The sequence below is a fragment of the Podarcis pityusensis genome, assembly GCF_964106645.2.
Source record: "Podarcis pityusensis genome assembly, chromosome: 3".
NCBI lineage: Eukaryota > Metazoa > Chordata > Lepidosauria > Squamata > Lacertidae > Podarcis > Podarcis pityusensis.
Window position 1 is genome coordinate 67843838 of NC_138026.1, and position 12573 is coordinate 67856410.

The 12573-nt window shown below is 41.2% G+C and overlaps 1 protein-coding gene across 4 annotated transcripts in view; it reads left to right on the forward strand.

The window, feature by feature from the left end:
- The first annotated feature begins 201 nt into the window (after positions 1-201).
- Positions 202-12573, forward strand: part of SCAF8 (SR-related CTD associated factor 8) — a 74279-nt gene continuing 61907 nt past the window's right edge. For 3 of the 4 annotated variants that reach the window (XR_013983903.1, XM_080998364.1, XM_080998365.1), the window contains exons 1-3: positions 202-560; positions 10440-10523; positions 11166-11210. Coding sequence is in view for 3 of the 4 variants with exons in the window: in XM_080998364.1 (XP_080854490.1) it covers positions 531-560; positions 10440-10523; positions 11166-11210 (159 nt within the window). In the remaining variant the exon portion in view is untranslated. The remainder of the gene's footprint in view (positions 561-10439; positions 10524-11165; positions 11211-12573) is intronic. The other variant, XM_080998366.1, reaches the window with a different exon arrangement.

A 12573-nucleotide genomic window follows, 5' to 3' on the forward strand; every position in this document is an offset into this window, starting at 1 on the left:
GCCGCCGCCCACCAAGCTGCACTACCTCCTACTTCCCTGCGAGGGGAGCTCGTCCTCAACCCCAGCTGTCTGTAGTCCGCCAAGGGGGGGTGGCGGAACTCGGGACGCCGCTCTGCGTCTCTCGCTTTCTCTGGTGTCCCGCCGTTCCTCTCGACTGTCTGCCCGGCGTTTCGGTCGCCCGCTAGGGGCCGCTCTGGGCGGCATCTCGGCTGCTCTCGGAGAGAGAACTGCGCTGCTGCTGCTGCTGCAAGCGAGCGAAGAGCCCTCCCGGCCGCCATATTGGTGCCCGCGCCGCAGCTATTGCGTGTTTGTCCCTGCAGCGCCAGCGGAGCCTGCCCTGGGGCGGCCCAGCGGAGCAAGGGAGGAGTCCCCTTCCCTTACCCGACTGCCCGCCCGCCACCCCGCCGCCTCCGCCGCCATGGCGACAAGGCCCGAAGGCCTCTGAAGGAAACCGGCCGCCGCCGCCGCCAGCAGAGCCGCCGTCCCCCCTCCCGCTCAGCTCGTCGCCAGCCTCTCCCCTCCGCCACAACATGGAGGCCGTGAAAGCCTTCAACAGCGAGGTCTGTGCCCAGGGGCGGGCGGAGGGCGGCAGGGGCCCCGCTTCTGGTCGCCGGGGGCAGGCCCAGGGGCGGGGAGGCGCCGGGTGGCCTCTCCCCTCCCGAGAGGTACGAGGGAAGGAGAGGCCCTCGGTGCGAGGAAGGGAGGAGGCGGGGGGGGCGCTCTCTTCCTTAGTCTGGGAGGCCTGGTTCCTATATAAACGATGAAATACAGGGGAGGGGGAGGGAATTGGGGAGAGGTGAAAATAAGAAACCGGCCGCTTTCCCTTTCTGGCCCGTGTTCTCCTGACCCCCCCTCCCTTTCCTCCACTTTCACCTTCTCTTTCTCTCTGCCCGTTGAAATGCTGCCCTGCCCGTCCTTGTTTAAATACTGCCCGAGCACCTTCCGTGTGTCGCCGCCCCCTCCATCGTGACTGCCTACATTATGGCGGGGAGGGGGGAGGTTAATAAGTCGCCGCCGCCGCCCTCCCCTTCCCTCCATGATGCTCGTCTATCTCTGCTGCAGTCAAAACTAAAACGCGCTGTACCAGCCTTTGCTTTTGTAGGTTATGTTTTGGGATATCGAGACAGCAACACTGCAGATGGTGGAAGAGGCCTGATAAAAGTCTGCGTCTCCGTTAGCCTGTTAAAGCAACAAGCATCACATGCACAACATTCCCCCTCTGCCCAGGAGCGTTCTGAGTGGGTTTGCTGCTCCGCATGCAGAATATTATTACGCCAAATAGAAGGGTCAGAGGGTCAGATGGTTACAGTAGAAGTTGGCCTGTCAAAAAAAAAAAAAAGCCACCTTGCTAATGAAAATGAAGGTCTTTTTTGTATGCACGTTGGAGTTTGGTTATGTCGCTTAATTTTGAAAAATATTTGGTCTGGAAAGAAAGGAAACACCGGTTGCTGAGAATCTGCACAGACATGTGTCCTTGAATAAAATCAGTTTTTCACAATAAAGCTGCATTATCTTAAAACTCTCCAGATGTACAAACAGCATGCAGCTTTGTTTAGAAAAGTGATTTGATACTGTTAAAAAGTACATGCTTTTCAGGGGAAATAAGTAGAAAGAAGAAACCAAACACGCTTTTATTTACCAACTAGGGGCTAACATTCAGAACTGCTATACTGGCATAAGAAGAGCTGTTGGATCAGGCCAATGGCCCATCTAGCCCAACAACTTGTTCTCACAGTGGCCAACCAGATGCCTGACAAGCAGGACCTGAGGACAAGAGCACTCTGACTCACTGGTATTCAGAGGCATATTGCCTCCTGACAGTGGAGGTGGAACATGGCCATTGTGGCTAGTAGCTGTTGGTAGTCCTATCTTCATGAATTTGTCTAATCCTCTCTTAAAGCCATCCAAGTTGGCAGCCATCACTGTCTCCTGTGGGAGTGAATTCTGCAGTTTTGACTATGCACGGTGAGAGGATGTACTTTTTTCAGCAGAGCTACAGCTTTTAAAAGCAGTATGTGTATTCAGTTTCCAAAACAAACCTACATCTATGAATATGACGGTACTGCATTATACTGCAAGGTGTACTTTTTTCAGCAGAACTCCAGCTTTTAAAAGCAGTATGTGTATTTAGTTTTCAAAACAAGCCTACATCTGTGAATATGATAGTATTGCATGATACAATATATTGAAAGAGTGCATTCATGGTACCTTATATGGCAAGGCTGCAATCCTGTGTACCATAATTCGGGAGTAAACCCAATGGAGCCCAGTGGAATTTACATCCGAGTCAACAAGCATAGGAATCGGCTAAAAAGCTGCAGTTGCAGTATAGTTTTTTGCATTGAAAACAGTGGGACTTCACAGAAAAGTGTGATTTGAATTGGACTAAATAAAAATTACATAGGACAGAAATTAAATACCATAGAACTATATAATCATCAGTATAAAATGTTTTATATGTTCTGGTGCTTATAATGTTAATAATAGTTAAAATAAGTTAAAATGATTTCAAGTGTTAATATTTCTTCACATGTAGTATTAATGGCTATCAATGCAATCCTATATAAACCTTCTCAGAAGCAAGCACCAATGAGTTCAATGAGATTTACTCCCAAGTAACTATGTATAGGATTGCAGTCTTATGTTTGTACTTTTATTCACTTTTTCTTGGAACTATTGCATTTAGTGGACTTCTGAGCAGGCATGCATGTAGTTTTAGCTCAGGAGTCCTCAAATATGATTGCCAGAAATTATATTTCAGTGACCAGCAGGGAAAGCATAGAGTGTACTTTTTGCTACAGTAGTGGTATTTTTAAGAGCATTCATAAATTCAGGAAGGCAGTGTGAGGGGTTTTTTTTTGCATTCTGCTCACAATCTGACAGTGACACTGGCATCAGGAAGTGAGGGGTCAGTCTAGAAACCTGTGCAGAGGCCTCTGAGGTGACTCTCATTTTAAAGGCACCTGACAGACAAATGACTTCAGTTGTTTTTGGAGCCTCTGGAATTCCAGTTTTTAGAATTATTGTTAAAACAACACAAAATACCTTCCACCTCTCAAAAAGACAGAAAAGGAAATGGAAAAGGAAAGACACTGGAGCAACCATCCTCAGTTTAATATTGCATTCCCTTTTATTTTGTGGATAAATTGTTACCTACTCTGTGTTTCTGATATCCCAAGGTTCTTTTAGTGTGCAGTCAAAAGTTATTGTTAGAGTAGTCTGTTAATTGCATAATACATGAAAATAATATTTGAGATAGGTCTTAAGAGTTCAGAAATTTCACAGTGATTTGGAAACAACATTATTTGGAAGCAAATAATATAAACATCATTTTAAATTGTACATTTTTAGAAGCTGGAAAACCTTTTTCTTCATTGATGTAGACTCTCCAGCATTTTGTCTGATATTATAATCTGATATTAATTTCTTATTCAACTTTAGCAGAGGAGCAGTACCTTTAAGCATTCTAGGAAACTGTCTGGACATCAATGACCTGCCATTTGTGTATTTAGATAAATTGCTGGATTTTTAGTCCATTATCACAACAGCTTGAGGGCTTTTATTCAGCCTTTCAATTTGTATGTGGCATGCTGCTTGTGTAACTTTGTGCTACATATATAGTATGTAATTTCAAATGGTTGATGAAGTCCAGTGGAAAACCTCATGTTTCACATTGTGAAATTGTCACATACAAACAACATCATTTAACAAATGTATGTGTGGCACGTGTGTATAAGTTTGGCATCTGTCAGCAATTACATTCAAGTGGCAGCCTTATAAGATTTGTAAGGAGATTTGGGGACAATTTTTCTATCACTCTCATTACATGACTCTTAGTCAGTTCACATGTACCCCAAATACGTTTCTGTTCAATGCCATCTGCAACAGCATTGCAGGTTATTATTTGTGGACTCTGCTTTGTCTCTGTGCATAAAAAAGAACAGTAAATTGAAAAAGCAGAACTCAGTTGCATATATGCATACTTGAGAAAGCACTATTATACTTAAGAGTTTGGAGATGAGGCTGTGACCTTCAGGGGAACAGGAGCAGCAGTAAGCAGTTATGCTGCTTAGTCTTCCAGTAAGCAAGCCTTTTCACAATTTTTTCCTCAGTATTCAATTGGTAATATTTAACAGTGTAATCCAATACCTTCCTACCCATAAGTAAGTCATACTGAATTCATTGAATTCTAGAATTCTGCATATTCTGACCATTGGCAATGGTTCTCCCGCCTTTGGGCAGTTCAGACACTTTTGAGCCATTAATGTACAATAAAACAGATGTAAGATAAGTGACCTTCAATTTTTATTTTATTTTTTGGTCAGTTATAAGGAAGCAACTATAACTGTCCTTTTTAGTAACTGGTTATTCATTCTTTGCTATTTCTTGTGTGGAATTTTGTTATTATGTCTGAGCCATTTGTGGCAGAATTAGGTGGAGATGAGCTATTTATTATAAGACCTGTTTAATTATGCCAAGTGTGAGTTGGTCAAGTATGATTAGATTTTTGACTGTTACACAGGTCTTTATGCAGAATGGAATAATTAAAAGGCAGTAGTGGGCTAACTTACAGATGCTTGGCCCAACTGAGGCTGATCTACAACAGTTATGTAGCAAATCAGAATGTTAACAAGTTGAAGTTAAACTGTCACACAGTCATAGTAGTCTCAGAATATTTTGCTCCTTTTGTTCTTCAGGACAGACAGGTTACACACACACCACACCAACTACAGTTTGATTTCTGGCTTGGAGCTTTCTCCCATTCTGCTGTGTGATAACACAGTAATTCGTTTGGTACTGAAAGTTAGCAGAACAGTGCATAGTTAATGTCACCTTTTGCCAGTGAGCCCTATTCATGCTGAATGGGAGTTGGAAGTCAGTAGGGATGTAGTTACCTTGCAAGCTGTTGTCTTCCAGCGATAATTGATTTAAAAAGTAAAATAAAAAATCACGACTTGGACAGGCACAGTCTCTGTTGTCTTTTTGGTTCCTACTGAGACCTCCTCCTTTCAGCTGGCCTTTTGTGTTGTGAGCTTTTCGCAGCTTGCATTTTTATTGGAATTGTTTTTAAAGTGATTATGATTTTATTATTTATACCCCACCCATCTGGCTGGGTTTACCACCCTGGGTTCCTTTGGAAGGAAAGATGGGATATAAATTTAATAAATCAATAAGATGAATTACTCTCTAGATAATTATAAGTTTAGGATGCTTCAAGGTGTAAACAAATAAGTTTGTTGTAATTGCTGCTTCTGTTCCAGGAGGTAAAAAAATATCTTCCCACTAGCCACTATTGGTACGGCTGCACATCCCTTTCTCCTATAACGCTATTGTAGCTACTGTCCCATGCGGAGAGAAGGCAAATTTACAAATGATTTGTCAACGTTGCTTCATTTTTTGTTTTTGCCTTTTCCCTTGAAATCTTAGATTAGGTGCAGAATTTAAGAGAGGAAATCCTTCTCAATTTCCCCCTTCTCTCAGAAGCTCATAATACTACATATTACGAGACATGTCACAAAACACAATTCTAAGCTATGTGCTTAGAAATGCTGTGAAAAGAGTATTCTACAATTGTGACAAGTTGTGATTTGAATTAGAACAAGAGCTCCAAAAAATTCTTATAGCACTTTCAAAACTTAGCATGACACCTGGTAATAAATGAAGTAATGCAGTAGTTTGAGAGAATAACTACAAGGAAATGCAGTAGTTTGGGAGAATTATTGTCCCAAACTATTACATTGTCTGTGTTATCAGGAATAAATGAGTGAGTGGGTCATGTCAATATCAGATACAAAGTTTAGTACAAAAGTACCGATAGAAACAGATTTTCCAAAAGTTACAGTTATAGGCTTTTAGGAGATTGAAAGATCTGGAATGTTTTTTTTCTCAAGCATTCCACTCATCCAGTTCTGTATCAATTATCCTGCTATATTTTTATGCTACAAATACAGTTGATAGTATCTGGCTAGTAGGGAAATAACTTTCCAGTTTTGGAGCTCTGTTTTGAAAAGATAGCAATAATAATAATAATTACAAAAACTTCCATAAATATATTGTCATAACAGTAGATTTATGACTTGAGACAAATGCTGTATAACTCAGAACACTATGGCTATTGTTAGACAGGGGAATGTCCACTTATGCAGTGGGTCCATTCCTGGCTGCTGTGTGCCAGGTCCCTTCTGTTCTGTTCCGTCCCACCCCCTTTTGGCACAGAAAACTGTGTGTTTGTCAGTGCTCACACGCAACTTGAATGCACGCAAATGGGGAGTTGCCTGTAGTGGAGTTTTAAAATTGAAGGTATCATACACAATGGCTATCTAGAACTCTGGGACTAAACCCATATTTGTGAAGAACAATCTGAGTAGCATGATAATTGCTCTATGTATAGATGGGAGAACAACCATTTTTTTGTCACAACAAACAACTAACTACTACTGCTGCTGCTGCTACTAATAAAAGTATTTCCAGATGCACATTTGGTGGGGCTACGAGAAAGTTAAAAAATATTGGGGATGTATCCATGAGGAATTAAAAAAGATGCTCAAAATTTCTATAGTTAAAAAGCCAGAGGCATATCTATTAGGTCTAATTGGAAGGGACATCCCACAAGAGAAGAAAAGAATATTTTTATATGCAACAGCAGCAGCCAGGCTCTTACTTGCAAACAGTTGAAAAGGAAATTCTATTCCCACAAAGAAAGACTGGATTTTTAAATTATCTGAATTTATAGAATTGGCGAAATTAACAGCAGCCATAAGATATCAGACAACCAGAAACTAAGGGTAGAATGACAATGTTTTGAAGAGTATATGAGTAAACAATGTTTTTTAAGTTGTATTTTAATCAACTTGTTTTTATTATTGGTTGTTAGCCACCCTGAGCCCAGTCTTGGCTGGGGAGGGCGGGGTATAAATAAAATTTATTATAATTATTAAGGAAAACACATTGGTATGTTTAGACTAAAGTTTGTAAACTAGACCTAGGAAAAACTAATATATTCAGAACATTAAAGATGAGATGTATAAGATGCAATGTAACTAAGAATTTAAAGTCTAAGGAATGATGAGTATTTGAGGAGGGAACTCACACGAGGTATTAATATTATTCTTTTCTTTTTCTCTGTTTTTTTATTTCGGGGATATTACATGTATTTTTGTTGGTGGGAATGATTACTGTTTGTTTGTCTGTGTATGAAAGAAACAAACAAACAAAGTGTTTCCAGATTTCTCACAAATCTGTTCTTTTTAAATATTTTTTATTAGTTTTCAATTACAATAATTCAATAATAGCCTCATTATATCAATGCCGAATTACAATACAATTCCCAATATCAATCATTCAAATACCAAATTACATAATTTAGGTGGCTCCCCGTGTTCTAGAATTGATGGTTTGATGATTTACTTTATTTCTGCTTTCCAAAATCTTATTGCTTTCAATTATATTCCAGTCATAATAGTAATCCCTTATACAACAGCTGCAATATTTACAACTTCTATTCATATTGACACATTCAATGATTTATAAATCTGCAAGTGAAGATCTCATACTGTATCCTTGTTCCTCCTGTGTGTAACATTTGTTCTGCCCATGTTGTTTCTTCCTGTCCTTGTAAAATATTACAGTGGGGGGGGGAGTATTTGATCCCCTGCTAAATTTGCCCGTTTGCCCTCTGACGAAGAAATGACCAGTCCATAATTTTAATGGTATGTTTATTGTAGCTGTGAGAGACAGAATAACAACAGGAAAACCCTCAGAAACCCAGAAGACAAAAGTCAGAGATTGGTATGCATTATAATGAGTGAAATAAGTATTTGATCCCCTATCAACCAGCCAGATATTAGGCTGCCTGGTATCTTCACTGTATGTAACGAGCTGAGATTAGAAGCACCTGCTGTAAGGGAGAGGTCTTACCTGTAATCCCAGCTCGTTACAGTACCTGTACAAAAGACACCTGTCGACAGAAGCAATCAATCCAGCAGATTCCAAAGTAGCCACCATGACCAAGACCAAAGAGCTGTCCAAGGATGTCAGGGACAAGATTGTAGACCTGCACAAGGCTGAACTGGGCTACAAGACTATTGCCAAACAGCTTGGTGAGAAGGTGCAGTAATTCACAAATGGATGAAACACAAAATAACTGTCAACCTCTCTCGGTCTGGGGCTCCATGCAAGATCTCATCTCGTGGAGTTTCAATGATCAGGAGAACGGTGATGAAGCAGCCCAGAACTACACGGGGGTGGGGAACTTGTCAATAATCTCAGGGCAGCTGGGACCATAGTCACCATGAAAACAGTTGGTAACACACTACATCATGAAAGACTGAGATCTTGCAGAGCCCACAAGGTCCCCTTGCTCAAAACAGCACATGTACAGGCCCGTCTGCAGTTTGCCAATGCACATCTGAATGAGGAAAACTGGGTGAAAGTGTGGTCAGATGAGACCAAAATCAAGCTCTTTGGCATCAACTCAACTCGCCGTGTTTGGAGGAGGAGGAATGCTGCCTACGACCCCAAGAACACGATCCCCACTGTCAAACATGGAGGGGGACATATTATGCTTTGGGGGTGTTTTTCTGCTGAGGGGACAGGACAACTTCACCGCATCGTAGGGACGATGGACGGGACCATGTATCGCCAAATCTTGGGTGAGCACCTCCTTCCCTCAGCCAGGGCATTGAAAATGGGTCGAGGATGGGTATTCCAGCATGACAATGACCCAAAGCACACGGCCAAGGCAACAAAGGAGTGGCTCAAGAAGAAGTACAAGAAGGTCCTGGAGTGGCCTAGCCAGTCTCCAGGCCTTAATCCCATCGAAAATCTGTAGAGGGAGCTGAAGGTTCAAGTAGCTACACATCAGCCTCGAAATCTTACTGACTTGGAGAGGATCTGCAAAGAGGAGTGGGACAAAATACCTCCTGAGATGTGTGCAAACCTGGTGGCCACCTACAAGAAACATCTGACCTCTGTAATTGCCAACAAGGGTTTTGCCACCAAGCACTAAGTCATCTTTTGCAAAGGGATCAAATACTTATTTTCCTCATTATAATGCACATCAATCTCTAACTTTTGTCTTCTAGGTTTCTGAGGGTTTTCCTGTTGTTATTCTGTCTCTCACAGCTACAGTAAACATACCATTAAAATTATGGACTGGTCATTTCTTCATCAGAGGGCAAACGGGCAAATTTAGCAGGGGATCAAATACTCCCCCCCCCCCACTGTATGTCTGTCTTTACCGGTTATTGCTGCTATCTGTCATGCCTTGCACGGAGCTGATGTCCCGATGTTATCCCAAAAGTTTCTCCCTCACTCAGTCTTGTGCTTCTTTGTTTTTGCAACTTTTAACAATAGTTGCAAAAGTCTCCTGGTCCAGGAAAATCCGTTCTGGGAATCTTAGTGCTTCCATGAGATTTAGGAGTATTGCATCCAAAGGTGCCTGCAGAATGTGCTTCCACTTGGGCAATGGGACTCCCCCTTCCACTCCACTCTGTGCCCCCCAAACCTGCAGAGGGTTGGGGGACCCTCCAGAGCACATCCAGAGGGGTGCAGGGGGCTGTAGGTGGAAGGAGAGGAAGTAGAAGTCTTATTGTGTGAGTGGATGTCTGCTCATCAACGTAAAATGTAATGTGTTATTGTCCATTTTGCTTTTTTAAACACCTTAAATCGGTCATTGGATCAGCAAAAGTTATGAAATAATGTATTTCTATTATTGTGATCCACACTGAAACCATTTGTTGAGGAAGGATAGGATATAAATGTTATCACTATAATTAAATGGAGCAGCATTTTGCATATTGGCCCAAAGATTGTCTATATATATTAAATATATATGATATTAAAAGTTAATTCAGGGTTTCTCTAGAAAGAGAGATTTATTTATCTAGGGGCATTCTTAGTTGTCAGTGGCTCCCATAAAATTCTATGGGGCAATTAAATTGACTGCAGTCTCATATATTGCATAGAGGTGGGCAAATTGTGGAATTCAGTTATGTCTGCTTAATGTTCTTCCACAAAAGTGATAAGCTCCAGTGATTTATGAAAGAAAGGAGACAGGCTACACTTGGCAACATTGATTGGTGGGGGGTGGGATCTGTACCTTCTGCAGACACCAGGGTCTTTGAAGGAGAAGACAGGTTTAGTTTCTCCTCTAATGATTTTTTCTGATTGTGCCTTTTTATTTGCTCCAAAACAGTGAATGATTCTATTCACCCTTATGGCAAAAGTAGAACTCTCAGTAAGCTTCATAACTTTGCAGGGTGTTGAACCTAAGTTTCCCATGTCCAAAGCCAATACTTGTTTACTTTCCTATGATGAGGTTCTCCTTAGGTTAGCTTTGTTTCCCAGGTTCCTTTGGAGAACCATCTGTCGGTATTGTGCTGCTAACATGGAAATTGTTTGCAGGCACCGTTTACAGCAATCTTTTTTCTTTCTTTCAGCTCTACTCGCTGAATGACTACAAACCTCCTATTTCAAAGGCTAAAATGACACAGATTACTAAAGCAGCAATCAAGGCTATAAAGGTAGGAAACTGGTTTTACTGCTTACATATGTCTCTTAACTGGTAGTGGTCTTTGTTTTTTTGAAGCCATGGGAGAATATAGGGTTTTTTGCCTTACTAGCAACCAGCAATCAATTTATTCAGGGTAGCTTAAAATGTTGAGCAAAAGGTATTGGTAGGTATCCTTTATTTATGGGGAAAACAAGTAGATACTTGAATTTCAACCGAGATGAGTGCAAGTGCAATATCAGCAGGTGGAGAAGTCCACAGGCCTCCTTAGAGCCATGATTTTCATCCTACTCTCGTTTTTCACCTTAACCCCCTCATTAGTATGTGGATGTGCATTTAAGTAGTCTTAGGGGACATTGCAAGGAATAGGGTCGCAAGTAATTTGCATGTTGCACGTAGAAAGGTCTGAATGGAGGATTAGAAACATTCCCACATTTCCTGCAGTGCCCCTACCCATCTTGAGCTGCTTGCATGTTCTCAATGGGGAAAGGACTGGGTTGTATTGAGTCCTGTGGGAGTCTTCAACATGTGGTCATTGTTTGTGTGCTTGATTAGATTGAACCCAGAAAATGTATAAAGAAATCACTAAACAAGAAGGGGAGTGAATTTTATATATATATTTAAACCAATGAAAAAATATCTTCTTTTCTTTTAGTTCTACAAGCATGTTGTACAAAGTGTTGAAAAATTCATACAAAAGGTAAGTTACCAAATAAAATCATATTAGTAATATTTTAGTATCTTGATCAAATCAATTCATAGATTGTTAAAGACAAATAAAAATACATATATGCATGAGGCACTGATGTCAATAATTACTTCAGAGTATGTGCATAGAAATCAGTCTAAAAATCTTTATTCGCGCGATAACTACTATTATGCTTCCTTTCCTTTTTCATGTTATGATAGGTGTTTGTTGCATGTTGAGAGCTAAATATGAATTACTTTAACTTTCATACGTACTGTTTATTTCACATCATTTTGATAGTAAAACATCTGTATTTTAAAGAAAAATAGTGTAACACTTTCTCAGTAGCTGAAGCTGTTGCATGGAAGCATTGTTTTCTGTGTTGTGAGCAATGTTGTGCCATGCACCCAAAGTATTGTCATTTATACAACAAGTAAGGAATAAAAAAGGACTCCACTGCTTTTTATTCTTAGGCTGCTATTGGAAGAATAAGTTGCTGTAGCTTAAGATACTTTAATTTTAAAGAATAGGAGGTGCTTCTGACTTCCAGGTCTCATGGCTTGGCAGAGTTAGGATGGGATAGAGATGCTTTTCTACTAGTGGGCAGCTGCTGCTGATGGTATATGTCTGACCTGGAAGCCACAGTTACGTGCACAGAACCCTCCATGGGTATAGATCTACTTACCACATTGATACCAGAGGTAGATTTCAAAATGAGATGTTCTGGTTTTGACCTATAAAGCTTTAAATGGCTTAGGGCTGCAATGCCTCAAGCACCGCTTCTCCCCATATAAACTGACCTGGACCCTGCAATCATCATCTTAGCCCTTTTTCAATGCATCCTCTGTGAGAGGTCTGGAGAGTGGCAACACGAAAACTGGCCTTTTCTGCCGTGACTCTCCACTTGTGGGATGCTTTCCCCTGGAAGGCTTGCCTGATGCCTCCGTTACATATCTTGAGGTACCAGGCAAAAACATTCCTCTTCTCCCAGGCCTTTGGCTAATTAAACAATCTATGGACTTTTAAACTGTTGGGGTGCGGATAGTTACTGGTTTAATTTGCTACTGGGTTGTGCATTTTTGTGGTTTTATATTGCAAACTACCCTGTGATTGTTGGATGAAGAGCAGTATAGAAATGAATGAATGAATAAATAAATAAATAAATAAATAAGGTAACTCAAAGGCCCTTCATTCTGCAGATAGTTTGAAAGCTTGAACCCTTCAAAGGAGAAGGGCCAGAGCTCAGTAGCAGAGCATCTGCTTTGCATGCAGAAGGTGCAAGGTTCAATCCCTAGCATCTCCAGGTAGGACTGGGAGAGGACCCTGCCTGAAACCGTGAAGAGCTGCTGCCAGTGAGTGTAAACAATACTGAGCT